Here is a 21,490-nt window from a genome sequence, read left to right as displayed (position 1 = left end):
GACGGTGCCCCTCCCAGTGCAGCCAGTGACGGTGCCCCTCCCAGTGCAGCCAGTGACGGTGCCCCTCCCAGTGCTGCCGGTGACGGTGCCCCTCCCAGTGCTGCCGGTGACGGTGCCCCTCCCAGTGCTGCCGGTGGCGGTGCCCCTCCCAGTGCTGCCGGTGGCGGTGCCCCTCCCAGTGCTGCCGGTGGCGGTGCCCCTCCCAGTGCTGCCGGTGGCGGTGCCCCTCCCAGTGCTGCCGGTGGCGGTGCCCCTCCCAGTGCTGCCGGTGGCGGTGCCCCTCCCAGTGCTGCCGGTGACGGTGCCCCTCCCAGTGCTGCCGGTGACGGTGCCCCTCCCAGTGCTGCCGGTGACGGTGCCCCTCCCAGTGCGGCCGGTGACGGTGCCCCTCCCAGTGCGGCCGGTGACGGTGCCCCTCCCAGTGCGGCCGGTGACGGTGCCCCTCCCAGTGCGGCCGGTGACGGTGCCCCTCCCAGTGCGGCCGGTGACGGTGCCCCTCCCAGTACGGCCGGTGACGGTGCCCCTCCCAGTGTGGCCGGTGACGGTGCCCCTCCCAGTGCGGCCGGTGACGGTGCCCCTCCCAGTGCAGCCAGTGACGGTGCCCCTCCCAGTGCTGCCAGTGACGGTGCCCCTCCCAGTGCTGCCGGTGGCGGTGCCCCTCCCAGTGCTGCCAGTGACGGTGCCCCTCCCAGTGCTGCCAGTGACGGTGCCCCTCCCAGTGCTGCCAGTGACGGTGCCCCTCCCAGTGCTGCCAGTGACGGTGCCCCTCCCAGTGCTGCCAGTGACGGTGCCCCTCCCAGTGCTGCCAGTGACGGTGCCCCTCCCAGTGCTGCCAGTGACGGTGCCCCTCCCAGTGCTGCCAGTGACGGTGCCCCTCCCAGTGCTGCCAGTGACGGTGCCCCTCCCAGTGCTGCCAGTGACGGTGCCCCTCCCAGTGCTGCCGGTGGCGGTGCCCCTCCCAGTGCTGCCAGTGACGGTGCCCCTCCCAGTGCTGCCAGTGACGGTGCCCCTCCCAGTGCTGCCAGTGACGGTGCCCCTCCCAGTGCAGCCAGTGACGGTGCCCCTCCCAGTGCAGCCAGTGACGGTGCCCCTCCCAGTGCAGCCAGTGACGGTGCCCCTCCCAGTGCAGCCAGTGACGGTGCCCCTCCCAGTGCTGCCGGTGACGGTGCCCCTCCCAGTGCTGCCGGTGACGGTGCCCCTCCCAGTGCTGCCGGTGGCGGTGCCCCTCCCAGTGCTGCCGGTGGCGGTGCCCCTCCCAGTGCTGCCGGTGGCGGTGCCCCTCCCAGTGCTGCCGGTGGCGGTGCCCCTCCCAGTGCTGCCGGTGGCGGTGCCCCTCCCAGTGCTGCCGGTGGCGGTGCCCCTCCCAGTGCTGCCGGTGACGGTGCCCCTCCCAGTGCTGCCGGTGACGGTGCCCCTCCCAGTGCTGCCGGTGACGGTGCCCCTCCCAGTGCGGCCGGTGACGGTGCCCCTCCCAGTGCGGCCGGTGACGGTGCCCCTCCCAGTGCGGCCGGTGACGGTGCCCCTCCCAGTGCGGCCGGTGACGGTGCCCCTCCCAGTGCGGCCGGTGACGGTGCCCCTCCCAGTACGGCCGGTGACGGTGCCCCTCCCAGTGTGGCCGGTGACGGTGCCCCTCCCAGTGCGGCCGGTGACGGTGCCCCTCCCAGTGCTGCCGGTGGCGGTGCCCCTCCCAGTGCTGCCGGTGGCGGTGCCCCTCCCAGTGCTGCCGGTGGCGGTGCCCCTCCCAGTGCTGCCGGTGGCGGTGCCCCTCCCAGTGCTGCCGGTGGCGGTGCCCCTCCCAGTGCTGCCGGTGGCGGTGCCCCTCCCAGTGCTGCCGGTGACGGTGCCCCTCCCAGTGCTGCCGGTGACGGTGCCCCTCCCAGTGCTGCCGGTGACGGTGCCCCTCCCAGTGCTGCCGGTGACGGTGCCCCTCCCAGTGCTGCCGGTGACGGTGCCCCTCCCAGTGCTGCCGGTGACGGTGCCCCTCCCAGTGCGGCCGGTGACGGTGCCCCTCCCAGTGCGGCCGGTGACGGTGCCCCTCCCAGTGCGGCCGGTGACGGTGCCCCTCCCAGTGCGGCCGGTGACGGTGCCCCTCCCAGTGCGGCCGGTGACGGTGCCCCTCCCAGTGCGGCCGGTGACGGTGCCCCTCCCAGTGCGGCCGGTGACGGTGCCCCTCCCAGTGCGGCCGGTGACGGTGCCCCTCCCAGTGCGGCCGGTGACGGTGCCCTTCCCAGTGCGGCCGGTGACGGTGCCCTTCCCAGTGCGGCCGGTGACGGTGCCCCTCCCAGTGCGGCCGGTGACGGTGCCCCTCCCAGTGCGGCCGGTGACGGTGCCCCTCCCAGTGCGGCCGGTGACGGTGCCCCTCCCAGTGCGGCCGGTGACGGTGCCCCTCCCAGTGCGGCCGGTGACGGTGCCCCTCCCAGTGCGGCCGGTGACGGTGCCCCTCCCAGTGCGGCCGGTGACGGTGCCCCTCCCAGTGCGGCCGGTGACGGTGCCCCTCCCAGTGCGGCCGGTGACGGTGCCCCTCCCAGTGCGGCCGGTGACGGTGCCCCTCCCAGTGCGGCCGGTGACGGTGCCCCTCCCAGTGCGGCCGGTGACGGTGCCCCTCCCAGTGCGGCCGGTGACGGTGCCCCTCCCAGTGCGGCCGGTGACGGTGCCCCTCCCAGTGCGGCCGGTGACGGTGCCCCTCCCAGTGCGGCCGGTGACGGTGCCCCTCCCAGTGCGGCCGGTGACGGTGCCCCTCCCAGTGCGGCCGGTGACGGTGCCCCTCCAGTGGTTCTGGCCCATTGACTTCCCTCTGTCCCAGTACTGTCTGGGATATTCTCTGTTTAATGCTGATTTGATTGTTCTGTCCCCGGGTCTGTGCTGACGGGAGTCTCTGCCAATGAGGAGCAGCCCCTGTTGCTGCTCGAAAGGCTGATGCGGGAATGTCCTCTGGAGAAAGTCTTTGAGTTCAAGAGACATTTGAGTTGTTTTGAATAGCACTGATTGGGAGCACTGACTGATGGAGGGGAGGTCAGGGGATTAAGGGGAGAAGGGGGAATGGGAGGGACAGGAAATGGGGAAGGAGGATTGGGAGGAGGGGGATTGGGGGGCTAGAATATTGGGGTGGATTGGAGAATGGGGGGAGAGGGATCGGAGAATTGGGGGGGGATTGGGGGGAGGGAGATCAGAGATTGGGGGGAGGGAGATCAGAGAATGGGGGGAGGGGGATCGGAGAATGGGGGAATTGGGAGGAGAGGGATCGGGGAAGGGGAAGTGAGATTGCAAAGTTCCCTCAAGGTGAGCCTTTATCAGGAAATGATGAATTACTGGCTGAAGAAAGAGCTTGCTCCGTAGGTTCATTACTGACATCCTGGGAGTTGGTGGCAATGGAATCGTTGACTAACCATTGCAGTCAGTCTCTATCAGGGTGCCTACTCCAGTCCCTGGGACAGGAGAATGTGGACATTGATTCCATGTAATGACCCTGTGGTGCATCAGCCTGCCTCACACAATTGTGATTCCTTGTGTATCTCGATAGCTGCAACCAGATGGAAGAGGAGAAAGTTTGGTCCCAAACCAGTGTCCTCTGTTTGAACAGAGGGAAATATGATAGGATGAGGGATGAATTGGCTAAGGTAGACTGGGAGAGCAGGCTGGCAGGTAGGATAGCTGAGGAACAGTGGAGGATTTTTAAGGAGATCCTTTTCAGTTCTCAGCAAAAATATATTCCAGCAAAAAACAAGGATTGTAAGAAAAGGGAGAACCAGCCGTGGATAACGAAGGAAATAAAGGAGAGTATTAAAATAAAAACAGCTGCGTACAGAGTGGCCAAAAATAGTGGAGAAACAAGTGATTGGGAAAAATTTAAGAAACAACAAAGAGAGACTAAGAAAGCGATAAAGAAAGGAAGGATAGACTATGAAGCTAGGCTAGCAATTAATATAAAAAATGATAGTAAAAGTTTTTATAAATATATAAAAAGGAATAGAGTGGCTAGAGTGAATGTTGGACCCTTGGAGGACGAGAGGGGGGAGTTAATAGTGGGAAATGAGGATATGGCTGAGTCTTTAAATAAGTTTTTTGTGTTGGTCTTCACGGTGGAGGACACAAATAGTTTGCCAAATATTAACGATAGAGGGTTGGCAGCAGGAGAAATACTTAATACAATTAATGTTACCAAAGAGGCAGTGCTGGGTAGACTAATGGGACTGAAGGTGGACAAGTCCCCGGGTCCGGATGGAATGCATCCCAGGGTATTGAAAGAAATGTCAGAGGTAATAGTGGATGCGTTAGTGATTATTTATCAAAACTCGTTGCATTCTGGGGTAGTGCCGGTTGATTGGAAAACGGCTAATGTTACGCCGCTGTTTAAAAAAGGAAGGAGACAAAAGGCGGGTAACTATAGGCCGGTCAGCTTAACGTCTGTAGTAGGGAAAATGCTGGAATCCATTATTAAAGAGGAGATAGCAGGGCATCTGGATAGAAATGGTTCGATCAATCAGACGCAGCATGGATTCATGAGGGGAAAGTCGTGCTTGACGAACATGTTGGATTTTTATGAAGATGTGACTAGGGCGGTTGATGGAGGAGAACCGGTGGATGCGGTGTTTTTGGATTTCCAAAAGGCGTTTGATAAGGTGCCCCATAAAAGGCTGCTGAAGAAGATGAGGGCACACGGAGTTGGGGGTAGTGTGTTAAAGTGGATTGGGGACTGGCTATCCGACAGGAAGCAAAGAGTCGGAATAAATGGGTGTTTTTCCGGTTGGAGGAAGGTAACTAGTGGCGTGCCGCAGGGATCGGTACTCAGGCCGCAACTATTTACCATTTATATAGATGATCTGGAGGAGGGGACGGAGTGTAGGGTAACGAAGTTTGCAGACGACACAAAGATAAGTGGAAAAGTGAATCGTGTGGAGGACGGAGAAGATCTGCAGAGAGATTTGGACAGGCTGAGTGAGTGGGCGAGGATATGGCAAATGGAGTATAACATTGAGAAATGCGAGGTTATACACTTTGGAGGAAATAATAACAAATGGGATTACTATCTCAATGGAAACAAATTAAAACATGCTACCGTGCAAAGGGACCTGGGGGTCCTTGTGCATGAGACGCAAAAGCCCAGTCTGCAGGTACAACAGGTGATCAAGAAGGCAAATGGGATGTTGGCCTATATCGCGAGGGGGATAGAATATAAAAGCAGGGATGTCTTGATGCACCTGTACAGGGCATTGGTGAGGCCGCAGCTGGAATACTGTGTGCAGTATTGGTCCCCTTATATGAGGAAGGATATATTGGCATTGGAGGGAGTGCAGAGAAGGTTCACCAGGTTGATACCGGAGATGAGGGGTTTGGATTATGAGGAGAGGCTGAGGAGATTGGGTTTGTACTCGTTGGAGTTTAGAAGGATGAGGGGGGATCTTATGGAGACTTATAAGATAATGCGGGGCTGGATAGGGTGGAGGCGGAGAGATTCTTTCCACTTAGTAAGGAAGTTAAAACTAGAGGACACAGCCTCAAAATAAAGGGGGGTCGGTTTAAGACAGAGTTGAGGAGGAACTTCTTCTCCCAGAGGGTGGTGAATCTCTGGAATTCTTTGCCCACTGAGGTGGTGGAGGCTACCTCGCTGAATATGTTTAAAGCGCGGATGGATGGATTCCTGATCGGTAAGGGAATTAAGGGTTATGGGGATCAGGCGGGTAAGTGGTACTGATCCACGTCAGATCAGCCATGATCTTATTGAATGGCGGGGCAGGCTCGAGGGGCTAGATGGCCTACTCCTGCTCCTATTTCTTATGTTCTTATGTAACTGTGTGTGAAATCCTGGTGGAGCAGATAGGAACTCCAGGAAAAATTGTCGAGAAACAAATGTGAGCCTGCCTAATCTCTCCATCCGGAACACAGTCTTTTATGTTCATCCTATATTGAACCTCTATCAAATCACCACTAAGCCCACACGCCTCTAAAGACAGAGTTCAAATTCTTTCAGCTGATTTTGATCATTTAGGTGCTTTTCATACTTGGAATTAGTCGAGTGGGTCTCCTCGACACTCTCTCTATCACCTCAATATCACCCACTGTACGAGGAGACTAAAACCAAGCCCTGACCAAGATTCTGTACACGGATTAAATAATATTCTCATTTTGTAATCAATCGCTCTACAAATGTCCCAAACGTTGCCTTCACCTCACAGCATCACTCGTGTAGCTTTCTTTAATCTGTGTGTGAGCTTCTTGGATTTCTCTTTCTCAACCTCCTTTAGTGCTTTCCCCTGAGGGGGTGGATCGATTTGTGTGTTTACACTGTCCACATCCATAACACTGCACGCTTCCAAATTCAACATCATTCACTGGTTGTACCCAATTTCCCGGCACGTTAATATCAGCCTGAATATCACGCGTTGTCCAAAGTCTTAACACTCTCAGAGATCTGAATATCATCTGCAAGTGTCCCCAGCACTCTTATCTAGATAAAAGGAGGAAACAGCAATGCTCCCAATAACATTCGCTGCAGAGTGATGACCCATCTTCACACCGATTTATTCCATCTATAACTACATTTTACTCTGGATATTTCTATCCAGTTTCCATTCCAGCTCAATATATTCTCACTAATACCATTGGTGTTAATCTTGGAGAGAAGCCTCTTGTATGGGAAACCTATCAAGAACTTTTGGAAGTCTGTATAGATGATGTCTTTATCATCTTCAAGAATTCTTCAAAACTACAATCAGATTTATAAGAAAGACCTGTTTATGAAGCCTTGTTGAGCCTCTCGAATCTGTCCCTCCCTATCCAAGCAATTATATATTGCACTCATATTGATTCTCTCAGTGCTGAAGAGGATTCAAAACATTTCTCTGTCCACAGATGCTGCTGAGTTTCTCTAGTTCTTTCTGTTTTTATTTCAGATTTCCAGCACCTTTAATATTTTGCTTTGAATTTACTCTTCAACATCCCTCCTATTACTGACATTAGTAATGGGCCTATAGTTACCCAGGTCCTCCTAGTCACCTATTGTTAGAGGTGGGGACTACATTAACCACCTTTTAAGTAACCATTCCTGAGCTACTTCATCTATTTTTCAGCTCCCTCATTCTATCTAAAACAAAGGGCTGGATTCTCCGACCTCACCTGCAGCTAGGATTCTCCAGTCCCGCTGCAGTGAATGGAGATTTGGCTGAGCGCTTGATTCTCCGTTCTCGCTGGCAGTGGGTATGAACGGCTGGAGAATTGCAGCCTTATGTTCATCATATTTAATATTATCAGTTTCATTATTAAAATCATTCAATTTTAAATAGTCCATTTTCCAGAACGAAGGCCGATGCAAAGAACTTATTTAATATTCCAGCCATACCCAGCGAGTGTTTTTATAATCTATCTTTGAATATCATTCTTAACCGAACTAAAAAAGCTTTTCCATTACTTCCTGAATTATCTGTGATTTATTATCGGTCTTTAGCCCAATTTCTAGCAACCTTTGTTGTCTTTGGCGTTTCCAGAGGTGTATCTGTATTTTAACTGATATTGGATGCCTGTAATTTACAGAAATATTTCTGTCTTTGTATGTGACCAGTCACTGTGGAATTTTCATATCACAGGAGGAAATCTCCAGTGGGGCGGAGAGCTTTGGGAACCAGAAAAAACTTGACTTTTCCTGCCAAGCCTGTTACACTCAGCACATCTCGATCTCAAATTACTCATCTGGACGGCACAGTGGTTAGCACTGCTGCCTCACAGTGCCAGCGACCCAGGTTCAATTTCCAGCTTGAGTCACTGTCTGTGTGGAGTCTGCACGTTCTCTCCATGTCTGCGTGGGTTTCCTCTGGTTGCTCTGGTTTCCTCCCACAGTCTGAAAGACCTGCTGGTTAGGTGCATTGGCCATGCTAAATTCTCCCTTGGTATAGGGAGAATTACGTTTAACTCCCCTCGAGTTCAGGTCACGTACTCTCATTCTGAACAAGGTGAATGTCTTGTCATGGTCTACATTGTCGTCTCACTTTAGAAATACAGCAATCCTCTTGACCATCTCCCTTCCAGTGAGATCATGCACAATTTACATAATTGCTGCTCATAATGCAATCCTTTCATCCCCTCAATAATTCTGGCTTTTCTCTTCTGTGTCCTTTCAATTATGACACCTTTAATGGAGTAAAACATCCCATAATATATCACTGGAGTGGTTATGAAACAAAATTTGACACCAACCCACATAAGGAGATATCAGGGCAGATAAGCGCAAGCTTGGTGAAAGAGCCAAGTTTATAAAAAGCCTCTTGAGGGAAGAGAGCAAAATAGAGAAAGGGAGAAGTGCCAAGATTTCAGATATCTGCTCTGGGCTGGAGAGGAAGCCATGATGTGGAGATGCCGGCGTTGGACTGGGGTAAACACAGTTAGAAGTCTCACAACACCAGGTTAAAGTCCAACAGGTTTATTTGATAGCACGAGCTTTCGGAGTCTCAGGCTCCTTCTTCAGGTGAGTGAAGAGTTGTGTACACAACCAAATAAACCTGTTGGACTTTAACCTGGTGTTGTGAGACTTCTTACTGTACTAGCAGATCAGGCCAGAGATTGCAAAAATGGTAAAAAGACAGAGTTAAAGGTTCTGTATTTGAATGTGTGCAGCATTCGTAACAAAATGGATAAATTGTTAGCAAGATAGAAATATGACCTGATAGCTGTTACAGAGACATGCTCAACAAAGACTGACAGCTGAATATTGAAGAGGATTTAACATTTTCGAAACATAGGCAGTTAGGAAAATGTGGTGTGGTAGTTCTGTTAATGAAGGATGACATTAGGTCAAAGAAGCAAGATGTACAATCAGTTTGGGTAGAGATAGGAAATAGTAAAGGTAAGAAGTTACTTGCAGGAGTAATTTTTAGGTCTCTAACAGTAGCTACACTGTAGGGCAGAGCAGACAGGAGGATTATTGGGATGTGTAAGAAAGGTACTGTGATCACCAGGGGTGACTTTAATCTGCATGGAGATTTGGGAAAAGCAGATTGGCAAAGGTATCCTGGAAAATGCGTTCACAGAGAATTTAGGGGACAATTTTATAGAGCAGTTGTTTCTAGAACCAAGCAGGGAGCGGACTAACCTAGACCTGATAATGTGCAATGAGACAGAGTTGATCAATAACTTCAAGGTAAAGGAGCATCTAGGTAATAGTAATCATAGTAAAAGAATTTCACATTGAGTTTCAGCATGAGAAGTATGGGTCTGAGACTGAAACCTAAATAAAGGCAATTATAAGGGTATGAAGGCAGAGTTGGTTAAAGTGAGCTGGAAAATAGTTAAAATGTAAAACAGAATAAATACAGTGGAAAATCTTTTAGGAGATCATTAATAACTCTCAGCGAAGATCTATCCTAGTGAAAAGAAAAACTTTTGAGATGGATGCATCATCCCTGGTTAAGTAAGGAAGTTAAGAATAATATCAAATTAAACAATTCTGTGAAGATTAGTGGCAGGTCAGAAGATTGGACTGACTTCAAGAACCAGCGAAGAATGACTAAAAATGATAAAGAGGGAGAAATTAGAATTAGAGTGTGAGAGAAAAATGGGCAGCAGAGTGTTGAAATAGTCAGGTCTGTTAGTAGCAGATTGACGGGGCAGTTTGGTTGTGATGTTTTCGGCATTAGGATGACCCGCTGTGTTTGCCAAATTGGCGCAATAACTCTGCCAAAGAGTGAGTGAAGTTGGTGTGTGATTGTTGGCTCCTTTCTCTTGCAGTTTGAGAGGGATGTGATGATCTGGAACAATAAGAAGTACATCTCAAAGCCGCTGCTGGTGAAGGAGGACTCGGGAATTGCCAGACACCGCCGCTGGTATGCCCAGTTCTACAGCCCGAATAGCCCTTGCTTCCAAACGCAGAAAGACAGTCTGGACTGGTAACGTGAGCTCAGGATTCACCAACCCCGAGCTCTATAATCCGTTGTGGACTGCGGGAGGAGGCTGCAGCGTTCCAGAGGGTGGCATCATAAACCCTCAGCCTCCTCTTTAATCTCATTGGGAAAACTGGATGAGACAACGGAGATCTGTACACCGCTCCAGAGACTTGGCTTCTCATTGGTTATCAAGGAGAAATGTTTTTGTGTGTGCTTTTACAAGAGATTTTATATAATAATAATTTTTTTGCTGATCACTAACATGTATTGACAAAGTGAGAGCCACTGGCGTTTGGCACAGGGGGAATTGGTGCTGCTTAAGGTGGGCAGGAGTGGGTAGGCAGTTGGCATTGGCCATCCCTTGTGTGAGGTCGCTTGGGGTGCACTGTGGGTGGAGGCTCTCGCTGAAGTGCAAGTCACCCCGACAACAGATACCCTCTCTCCCCTCCCCTAAGCAGTGAAAGACAGCTAGGGATGGGCAATGGTGGGTAGTGAGGGGGTTGGGCCTCAGTCACTGAGGTGTAACAGATGACAGGGTGACAGGAGTCAGAGTGAAGAATAAAGGCGGGGTGGGGGTGTTGTTAATGCTGTATCGAGCATCAGGGAGGTGCAATCTCTGCACTAACTCCCCGTCTGCATCAATAGGAAGCCCTCCAGCAAACTGAGCAACGGGAATGAGTGAGTGAGCACTTTAGACAGACTGTTACCGAACTATCAAACACAGCTTTAGACTCTTACCCAACAATCAAAGTAAGAAGTCTCACAACACCAGGCTAAAGTCCAACGGGTTTATTTGGTAGCACAAGCTTTCGGAGCGTCGCTCCTTCATCAGGTGAGTGAGGACTTGTGTTCACAAACAGAGCAAATATAGACACACAGTCAATTTACAAAATAATGGTCGGAATGTGAGTAATCCTAACCCTAACCCAACAGTCAAACACAGCTATAGACAGACCGTTACCCAACAGTCAAACACAGCTATAGACAGACTGTTACCCAGCAATCAAACACAGCTATAGACAGACTGTTACCCAACAGTCGAACACAGCTATAGACAGACTGTTACCCAACAGTCAAACACAGCTATAGACAGACTGTTACCCAGCAATCAAACACAGCTTCAGACAGACTGTTACCCAGCAATCAAACACAGCTATAGACAGACCGTTACCCAGCAATCAAACACAGCTACAGACAGACCGTTACCCAGCAATCAAACACAGCTATAGACAGACCGTTACCCAGCAATCAAACACAGCTATAGACAGACTGTTACCCAGCAATCAAACACAGCTATAGACAGACTGTTACCCAACAGTCAAACACAGCTATAGACAGACTGTTACCCAACAGTCAAACACTGCAGCCAGTGGCTTTACTCGCTATCACACGAGCAGTGAGTGTGGGGTTGTGGGCTTCACATTGAGTGAGGTGCGGGGGCACAGTCACATAGAGAGTGGAGGACATAGAATGGGGGCACAGTGAGTGGGAGGCACAGTGAGTGGGAGGCACAATCACAGCGAGTGGAGGAGAGGGGTGTTGGGGGATGTCAGGGTGGGTGGCATGGTCAGATTCAATCCTGCGAGAATGCTGGTCTGTGTGAGCAGTGTGTCACTGACCCTGAGGATGTGTCCTGTCTTCACTCTGAGGGGGTGTCACTTGTGTGATTGAGGTGATGGATTCACTCATTCCCTGGGCAGGCTGTGCTGTGCGAACCATCGCCTGTACTTTCTGTTCAGCACTCTCACCTGAAATAGTTGTGAAATATTTTTGTAACTGTACAGTAGAATGGTTTTTGAATACAGATTTGAAATGAGGTATAATTTAAGACTGTGACTTGTGTAAACGATGGAGAATCCAGTGGCCGATTGGCTGCTGTGTTGCCGTGACTGTTCCTGGTGAGTTCACTGTGATGGTGATGGGGCCTCACTCACTCCTGTCTCAGTGTTATATTGAGCAATTTGGATGACAGGACAGAGTGAAGATTCACTAACTCTGACACACTGACCCACCCCCTTTCTCCCCCCACCATCACTTCACAGACTCAACACAGTTTTCGCTGGCATCCTCCCAGTGCCAGTCTATGCCTCCGCTTTGAGACTAACCCTCTGGCTGTGGTGTGTACTGAGACCCTGTGTTCCTGCAGCCCTCCACATTGAAGGTTAGGAAGCTTCCAGGAGCAGGCTGCAGTGGGGGATCAGCAGTGGCTTGTTCTGCCGGCCTAGGTCATGGATGTGTCTCCTGAGGATATTAGACAAACAGTTGAAAGCTTGGATAAACCAAATCAATTAAATCAAACTCACTGCACCGATATGCTCTACAAGTCTTTACTTTGCGCCTCTGTACCGGATCACATTTTCAGCTGAGGGAGGGGGCAATACTTCGCTCTGAATATCACGTGTCCGTGTTCTTGAGTTGCCAAAGGTTCAGGCAATGTTCACCTCCAGCAAGAGACCTTCATCAACACCACCTTCAGAAAGTTTCCCAGCACCCTAGAGTTTTCCCAGCATCACAGAGATGCCCTATCATCCTCGACTTTCCCCTATCAACATGCAGCAGGGTCACCAGATGCTTAGCTGTACCAGTCGTATCCAAACTTGCTACAGGAGCATGCTGGGAAGTGGATCCAACTTCTGCAGCCTCAGAAATCTCTTGTGGATGAAGTTGCGTGTGTGAGGGAATTCATAGAATCCCGACAGTCCGTAAGGAGGCCATTCGGTCTATCAAGTCTGCACTGACTACAATTCCACCCAGGCATTACCCCCATAACCCCACGTGTTTACCCTGCTCGTCCCCCTGACACTAAGGGGCAATTTAGCATAGCCAATCTAACTAACCTGCAGGAACCATTGTGCCACCGTGCCGCCCTTCTTGCCACTGAGTGGGTGAAGCTGCAATGATACTTGAAAGACTCAATGCCGTTGCTGGTCAAAGTGATCCATTTGACTGGTGCTCCCATCACTGGATTCGATATCCACCAATGATGCAGTGTGTGCAGTAACTCACCCAGATCATTTCACTAACACCTTCCTCCCCCATCCACCAGCGAGAAGGAACAAGAGCGGCAACTTCATGGGAATGTCCAAGTTCCCCTCCAGGTCAAACACACATAGAAACATAGAAACATAAAAAAACGACAGCACAAACAGGCCCTTCGGCCCACAAGTTGTGCCGAACACATCCCTACCTTCTAGACCTACCTATAACCCTCCATCCTATTAAGCTCCATGTACTCATCCAGGAGTCTCTTAAAAGACCCTATTGAGTTTGCCTCCACCACCACTGATGGCAGCCGATTCCACTCGCCCACCACCCTCTGTGTGAAAAACTTCCCCCTAACATTTCCCCTGCACCTACCCCCCAGCACCCTAAACATGTGTCCTCTCGTAGCAGACATTTCCACCCTGGGAAAAAGCCTCTGAGAGTCCACCCGATCTATGCCTCTCAACATCTTATATACCTCTATTAGGTCTCCTCTCATCCTTCGTCTCTCCAAGGAGAAAAGACCGAGCTCCCTCAGCCTATCCTCATAAGGCATGCCACTCAATCCAGGCAACATCCTTGTAAATCTCCTCTGCACCCTTTCAATCTTTTCCACATCCTTCCTATAGTGTGGCGACCAGAACTGAGCACAGTACTCCAAGTGGGGTCTGACAAGGGTCTTATATAGCTGCATCATTATCCCCGGACTCCTAAACTCAATCCCTCGATTGATAAAGGCCAGCACACCATACGCCTTCTTAACCACCTCCTCCACCTGCGGGGCCGATTTCAGAGTCCTATGGACCTGGACCCCAAGGTCCTTCTGATCCTCTACCGTACTAAGAGTCTTTCCCTTTATATTGTACTCCTTCATCCCATTTGACCTGCCAAAATGGACCACTACGCATTTATCTGGGTTGAAGTCCATCTGCCACTTCTCCGCCCAGTCTTGCATCCTATCTATGTCCCTCTGTAACTTCTGACATCCCTCCAGACTATCCACAACCCCACCAACCTTCGTGTCGTCGGCAAACTTGCCAACCCATCCCTCCACTTCCTCATCCAGGTCATTTATGAAAATGACAAACAGCAAGGGTCCTAGAACAGATCCCTGGGGCACACCACTGGTGACCGATTGAGCACCTCTGCCACTTCTACTGGTTCCGTACAGACTTTCCCGCCTTCACCTTTTATAGGCCCTATTCCGTCACGTCTCATCCTTTTACTCTTCACATATGGTCATTCTTTTAGTGTCACTGGGTCAAACCCTGTGATTCTCTGTCCGATTCAATGTGGGAGAACCTTCACCACGTGTGGTCCAATACTTCAAGGGGGAAGCCAATTGGCTCCTCTCAGGACACCTGGAGTTAGGAAATAAATGGTAGCTTTGTCGGTGTTACCTAATCCCGACACAATGGGTGGAATTTTACCGGCACGTCTGCCCGAGCTTCGTACGATCCCACCCGAGGCCAACGGAGAATGCCCGGGGCGGGCGTGCCGATAAAATTCAGGCCAATATTTCTAAAGAAAGAGCAGTCTGGGAATAGGGTGTAGAATCCCATAGCTTTCGTTCCTAAGCTGCCCAAGTGCTGGATACAATTCAATAGGGCAGTGCACACAAGTTGCACTGTAAGGTAATAGTGCCTTAAATGTTCATCTAAATTTCCTCTCCTGCTACCAGAGGTATTGGTGGATTTGATTAAAATCAGTGTGATAGTCGAACAATTTTAAAGGGATAAAATGTATCTCTCATTGTGCAGAGTAATGAACTCGATCCCCAGCAGTCACTGGAGAAAGGGGAACAGATTGACAATGAGAGCTGGGGCCTACAAGCTTCTGCCTCCGATATACATCCTGGACTGGGTTTAACTCCAGTCAGAGCCGACATTATCGGTACAATTTACTCATTGTGTCTCTGTCTGGCAGCATTAACGATTCTTCAATATGATGCAATAAAGATCCAAACTCAGGACCGCGAAAGTATCAGATGGTTTATGGACAGCATTGAGATATCTCCAAGCATGACACATGGAGTTGGGGGTAGTGTGTTAAAATGGATTGGGGACTGGCTATCCGACAGGATGTGGAGATGCCGGCGTTGGACTGGGGTAAACACAGTAAGAAGTTTAACAACACCAGGTTAAAGTCCAACAGGTTTATTTGGTAGCAAAAGCCACACAAGCTTTCGAGGCTCTGAGCCCCTTCTTCAGGTGAGTGGGAATTCTGTTCACAAACAGAACTTATAAGACACAGACTCAATTTACATGAATAATGGTTGGAATGCGAATACTTACAACTAATCCAGTCTTTAAGAAACAAAACAATGGGAGTGGAGAGAGCATCAAGACAGGCTAAAAAGATGTGTATTGTCTCCAGACAAGACAGCCAGTGAAACTCTGCAGGTCCATGCAACTGTGGGAGTTACAAATAGTGTGACATAAATTCTGATTCTAGGATCGCATGATAAAGACTCAGGAGGAAAAAAGCAGAAATATTTATGTGAAATAGTGTGACATAAACCCAATATCCCGGTTGAGGCCGTCCTTGTGTGTGCGGAACCTGGCTATCAGTTTCTGCTCCGCGACTCTGCGCTGTCGTGTGTCGCGAAGGCCGCCTTGGAGAACGCTTACCCGAATATCAGAGGCCGAATGCCCGTGACCGCTGAAGTGCTCCCCAACAGGAAGAGAACAGTCTTGCCTGGTGATTGTCGAGCGGTGTTCATTCATCCGTTGTCGCAGCGTCTGCATGGTCTCCCCAATGTACCATGCCTCGGGACATCCTTTCTTGCAGCGTATCAGGTAGACAACGTTGGCCGAGTTGCAAGAGTATGTACCGTGTACCTGGTGGATGGTGTTCTCACGTGAGATGATGGCATCTGTGTCGATGATCCGGCACGTCTTGCAGAGGTTGCTGTGGCAGGGTTGTGTGGTGTCTTGGTCACTGTTCTCCTGAAGGCTGGGTAGTTTGCTGCGGACAATGGTCTGTTTGAGGTTGTGCGGTTGTTTGAAGGCAAGAAGTGGGGGTGTGGGGATGGCCTTGGCGAGATGTTCGTCTTCATCAATGACATGTTGAAGGCTCCGGAGGAGATGCCGTAGCTTCTCCGCTCCGGGGAAGTACTGGACAACGAAGGAAGCAAAGAGTCGGAATAAATGGGTGTTTTTCCGGTTGGAGGAAGGTAACTAGTGGCATGCCGCAGGGATCGGTACTCGGGCCGCAACTATTTACCATTTATATAGATGATCTGGAGGAGGGGACGGAGTGTAGGGTAACGAAGTTTGCAGACGACACAAAGATAAGTGGAAAAGTGAATCGTGTGGAGGACGGAGAAGATCTGCAGAGAGATTTGGACAGGCTGAGTGAGTGGGCGAGGATATGGCAAATGGAGTATAACGTTGAGAAATGCGAGGTTATACACTTTGGAGGAAATAATAACAAATGGGATTACTATCTCAATGGAAACAAATTAAAACATGCTACCGTGCAAAGGGACCTGGGGGTCCTTGTGCATGAGACGCAAAAGCCCAGTCTGCAGGTACAACAGGTGATCAAGAAGGCAAATGGGATGTTGGCCTATATTGCGAAGGGGATAGAATATAAAAGCAGGGATGTCTTGATGCACCTGTACAGGGCATTGGTGAGGCCGCAGCTGGAATACTGTGTGCAGTATTGGTCCCCTTATATGAGGAAGGATATATTGGCATTGGAGGGAGTGCAGAGAAGGTTCACCAGGTTGATACCGGAGATGAGGGGTTTGGATTATGAGGAGAGGCTGAGGAGATTGGGTTTGTACTCGTTGGAGTTTAGAAGGATGAGGGGGGATCTTATGGAGACTTATAAGATAATGCGGGGGCTGGATAGGGTGGAGGCGGAGAGATTCTTTCCACTTAGTAAGGAAGTTAAAACTAGAGGACACAGCCTCAAAATAAAGGGGGGTCGGTTTAAGACAGAGTTGAGGAGGAACTTCTTCTCCCAGAGCGTGGTGAATCTCTGGAATTCTCTGCCCACTGAGGTGGTGGAGGCTACCTCGCTGAATATGTTTAAAGCGCGGATGGATGGATTCCTGATCGGTAAGGGAATTAAGGGTTATGGGGATCAGGCGGGTAAGTGGTACTGATCCACGTCAGATCAGCCATGATCTTATTGAATGGCGGGGCAGGCTCGAGGGGCTAGATGGCCTACTCCTGCTCCTATTTCTTATGTTCTTATGATAAAAACATCAAAAATAGGAACAGGAAGAGGCCATTCGGCCCTTTGAGCTGCTCTACCATTCAATGAGATTATGATTGATTTACTTCCACACCATTTTCCCACTATCACTCCATGTTTTTAATCTGTAGAAATCTATCAATCTACCAATAGCTGAGCTTTCACAGCCCACGGAGGTGGGAGGTTAACTCCACCCACCCCACACATGCCCCCTCTCATTTGGAAAGCAGTGACAGGATCAGTTCAAGTCAGCGTGGATTCACTAAAGGGAAAGCATGCTTGACAAATCTTCTGAAATTTTTCAAGGATGTGACCAGTAGAGTGGATGATGCGCGATAAATCACACGGGAGGCAGGATGTACCCGGGAAATAAAGGCTTTTATTGCCAACAATAACGGAGCTACTATATACAATATACAATCCCAGACTAAAGGGTCACCAGGCAGAGCAGTGACCTTTATACCTCTCCCAGAAGGCGGAGCCAACTGGGGTGTACCATAGGACTATATTAACAGGTAGAACAGCCCAACCCTAACCCCAACAGTAACATATCTACAGACTCATAGTGCTGGCCAAACCATGGCTCAGCACTCCTGGTGGTAACCAACAATGGTTCACCACAGTGGACAAGGGTGAACCAGTGGATGTTGTGTATCTGGACTTCTAATAGGTTTTTGACAAGGTCCCACACAAGATTAGTGAGCAAAATTAAAGCTCATGGAATTGGGGGTAATGTATTGACGTGGATAGAGAACTGGTTGGCAGACAGGAAGCAGAGAGTGGAAATAAACAGGTCCTTTTCAGAGTGTCAAGCAGAGACTAGTGGGATACCACAGGGTTCACAATATACATTAATGATTTGGACAAAGGAATTGAATGTAATAACTCCAAATTTGCAGATGACACGAAGCTGGGTGGCAGTGTGTGCTGTGAGGAGGATACTAAGAGGCTGCAGGGTGATTTGGACAGGCTGGCTGAGTGGGCAAATACTTGGCAAATGCAATATAATGTGGATAAATGCGAGGTTATCCACTTTGGTGGCAAAAACAGAAAGGAAGATTATTATTTTAATGGTGGCAGTTTAGGAAAAGGGAAATACAATGTGACCTGGATGTCATGGTGGAACAGTCACTGAAGGTTGGCACGCAGGTACAGCAGGAGGTGAGGAAAGTCTATTGGAGGTTTTGAAAAATATTAAGGTGGACAAGTCCCACAATACTGAGAGAGGCGAGGGAAAAAAATTGCTGAGGCCTTGGCCAAAATCTTAGTATCCTCTTTAGCCACAGGCGAGGAACCAGAGGATTGGAGAGTAGCTAACATTGTTCCTCTGTTTAAGAAGGGCAGAAGAGACAATCCAGGAAATTACAGGCCTGTGAGCCTTACATCAGTGGTGGGGAAATTATTGGAGAAGATTCTTAGGGACAGGATGTACTCACATCTGGAAGAGAATAGACTTATTAGCGATAGGCAGCATGGTTTTGTGAAGGGGAGGTTGTGTCTCACAAACTTGATCGAGTTCTTTGAGGAAGTGACAAGAAAAATTGGCCAGGGGAGGGCAGTGGATGTTGTATGCATGAACTTTAGTAAAGACTTCAATAAGGTTCCTCATGACAGGCTGATACAGAAGGTGAAGTCATATGGGATTTGAGGTGAGCTGGTAAGATGGATACAAAACTGGCTTGGGCATAGAAAACAGAGTAGCAGTGGAAGGGTACTTTTCTAACTGGAGGTCTGTGACAAGCAGTGTTCCACAAGGATCAGTGCTGGGTCCTCTGTTGTTTGTAATATATATAAATGATTTGGAGGAAAATGTAGGTGGTTTGATTCGTATATTTGCAGATTATACAAAAATTGGGGGAGTAGCAGATAGTGAGGAGGATTGTCAGGGGATACAGCAAGATATAAATCAGTTGGAGACCTGGGTCAAAAGATGGCAGATGGAATTTAACCTCCACTGCAGAAGGAACATATATGGTAAATGGTAGAGCCCTTAGAAATATTTGCACACAGTGGGATCTCGGCGTGCAGATCCACAGTTCCCTGAAGGTGGCAACTCAGGTGGACAAGGTGGTTAAGAAGGTGTATGGCATGCTGGCCTTCATTGGTCAGAGCATTGAGTATAGGAATTGGAAAATCATGTTGCAGCTGTATAAGACTTTAGTTGGGCCAAATTTGGAGTATTGTGTACAATTCTGGTCGCCACACTACTGGAAGGATATTGATGCATTGGGGAGGGTGCAGAAGAGATTTACCAGGATGTTGCCTGGTTTGGAGGATATGGACTATGAAGAAAGGTTGAACAAACTTCGATTGTTTTCATTGGAGCGTCAGAGGATGAGGGGGGACTGATATTTACAAGATTATGACAGGCTTGGATAGAGTGGATAGTCAGTCTTTTTCACAGGGTCAAAAGGTCAATTACTCGGGAGCATAGGTTGAGAGTGAGAGGGGGAAAGTTTAAAAGAAATGTAAGGGGCAAGTTTTTCACACAGAGGCTAGTGAATGTCTGGAATGCTGCCGGAGGAGGTGGTGGAAGCAGATTCTATAACAACGTTCAAGAGGCATCTGGATAGATACATGAATAGGCAGCGAATAGAGGGATATGGACCACGTAGAGGCAGAAAATATTAGATTAGAGAGGCATCTGTGTCGGCACAGACTTGGTGGGCTGAAGGGCCTGTTCCTGTGCTGTACTGTTCTTTGTTCTTGTTCTTTTGGGGTAACACATTAGCATTGACAGAGGATTGGTTAGCTAATAGAAAGCAGAGAGTAGGGATAAATGGGTCTTTTCAGGTTGACAAGGTGAGGAGGGCTGGGATTCTCCCAAAAAAATTTAAAATGCTGAATTTGCGTAAAAACTAGAGTAAATTTTGCTGACTTTTTTTTGCAGGATTTTCAAAGTGAATCTCCCACACTCTGTGCACTGCAGAGTGCCTCTGTGTGAATCGTGCTGAAAACCCGGGAGCGGGGCCTATTCCCACTGAAGAGGCTGGCAGCAATAGCACTGAGCGGGACACTGCACATGCACCAATCTGTCAGAGCGGAGATCAGCACATGCGCAGTAGCCCCGCACTGCCAGGGGCACCTTCTTTGCAAACATTAAACCCAGGCCCTGCCTGATCTGTGTCGTGTAAAAGATCCTGAGGTTACTGTCTGAAGGAGGACGGCAGTTCCCCCAGTGTCCCGGCCAATGTCTGCCCCTGAACCAATGCCACTAAAATTGATCATCCGGTTAGGATCATGCTGGTGTTTGTGGGATCTTGCTGTGCATGAAGTGGTTGCCCTGTTTCCTGCATTATGACAGTGACTGCACTTCTAGGACATTCTGGTGCAGAAGGTTAAATCTCACGGGATCAAAGTTGAACTAGCTAGATGGGTACAGAACTGGCTTGGCCATAGAAGACAGAGGGTAGCAGCGGAGGGGTCTTTTTCTGATTGGAGGTCTGTGACTAGTGGTGTTCCGCAGGGCTCTGCACTGGGACCTCTGCTGTTTGTGATATATATAAATGATTTGGAAGAAGATGTAGCTGGTCTGATGAGTAAGTTTGCGGACGACACAAAGATTGCTGGAGTTGCGGATAGTGATGAACATTGTCAGAAAATACAGCAGGATATAGACAGGCTGGAAAATTGGGCGGAGAAATGGCAGATGGAATTTAATCCAGATAAATGCGAAGTGATGCATTTTGGTAGATCTAATGCAGTGGGGGGGGGGGGGGGGGGGGGCTATACAATAAATGGCAGAACCATCAGGAGTATAGACACACAGAGGGATCTGGATGTGCAAGTCCACAAATCCTTAAAGGCAGCAGCACAGGTGGAAAAGGTGGTGAAGAAGGCATATGGCATGCTTGCCTTTATTGGACGGGGCATAGAGTATAAAAGTTGGCATATGATGTTGCAGTTATATAGAACGTTGGTTAGGCCACATTTGGAATACTGCGTCCAGTTCTGGTCGGCACACTACCAGAAGGACGTGGAGGCTTTGGAGAGAGTGCAGAAAAGGTTTACCAGGATGTTGCCTGGTATGGAGGGTATTAGCTATCAGGAGAGATTGAATAAACTAGGGTTGTTCTCCCTGGAAAGACGGAGGTTGAGGGGCGACCTAATAGAACTTTATAAAATTATGAGGGGCATAGATAGGGTGAACAGTTGGAAGCTTTTTCCCAGGTCAGAAATGACAAACACAGGGGGTCACAAGTTCAAGGTAAGGGGGGCAAGGTTCAATACAGATATGCGGGGGACGTATTTTACACAGAGGGTGGTGGGGGCCTGGAATGCACTGCCAAGCAAGGTGGTTGAGGCAGACACGCTAGGATCATTTAAGACTTATCTAGATAGCCACATGAACAGACTGGGAATAGAGGGATACAAACGGATGGTCGAGTTAGGAACACATGATCGGTGCAGGCTTGGAGGGCCAAAGGGCCTGT

The 21,490-nt window shown here is 49.8% G+C and overlaps 1 protein-coding gene across 1 annotated transcript in view; it reads left to right on the top strand.

Moving 5' to 3' along the window:
* LOC144503107 (cholesterol 7-desaturase nvd) overlaps positions 1–11,689 on the top strand; it is a 95,992-nt gene extending 84,303 nt beyond the window's left edge. The window contains exon 7 of the mRNA XM_078227615.1: positions 9,715–11,689. Coding sequence (XP_078083741.1) covers positions 9,715–9,876 — 162 coding nt within the window. The 3' untranslated portion in view covers positions 9,877–11,689. The remainder of the gene's footprint in view (positions 1–9,714) is intronic.
* Positions 11,690–21,490: the final 9,801 nt, after the last annotated feature.

The sequence above is a fragment of the Mustelus asterias genome, chromosome 13, assembly GCF_964213995.1.
Source record: "Mustelus asterias chromosome 13, sMusAst1.hap1.1, whole genome shotgun sequence".
NCBI classification, from domain to species: domain Eukaryota; kingdom Metazoa; phylum Chordata; class Chondrichthyes; order Carcharhiniformes; family Triakidae; genus Mustelus; species Mustelus asterias.
This window is presented reverse-complemented; position numbering and strand designations above follow the sequence as displayed.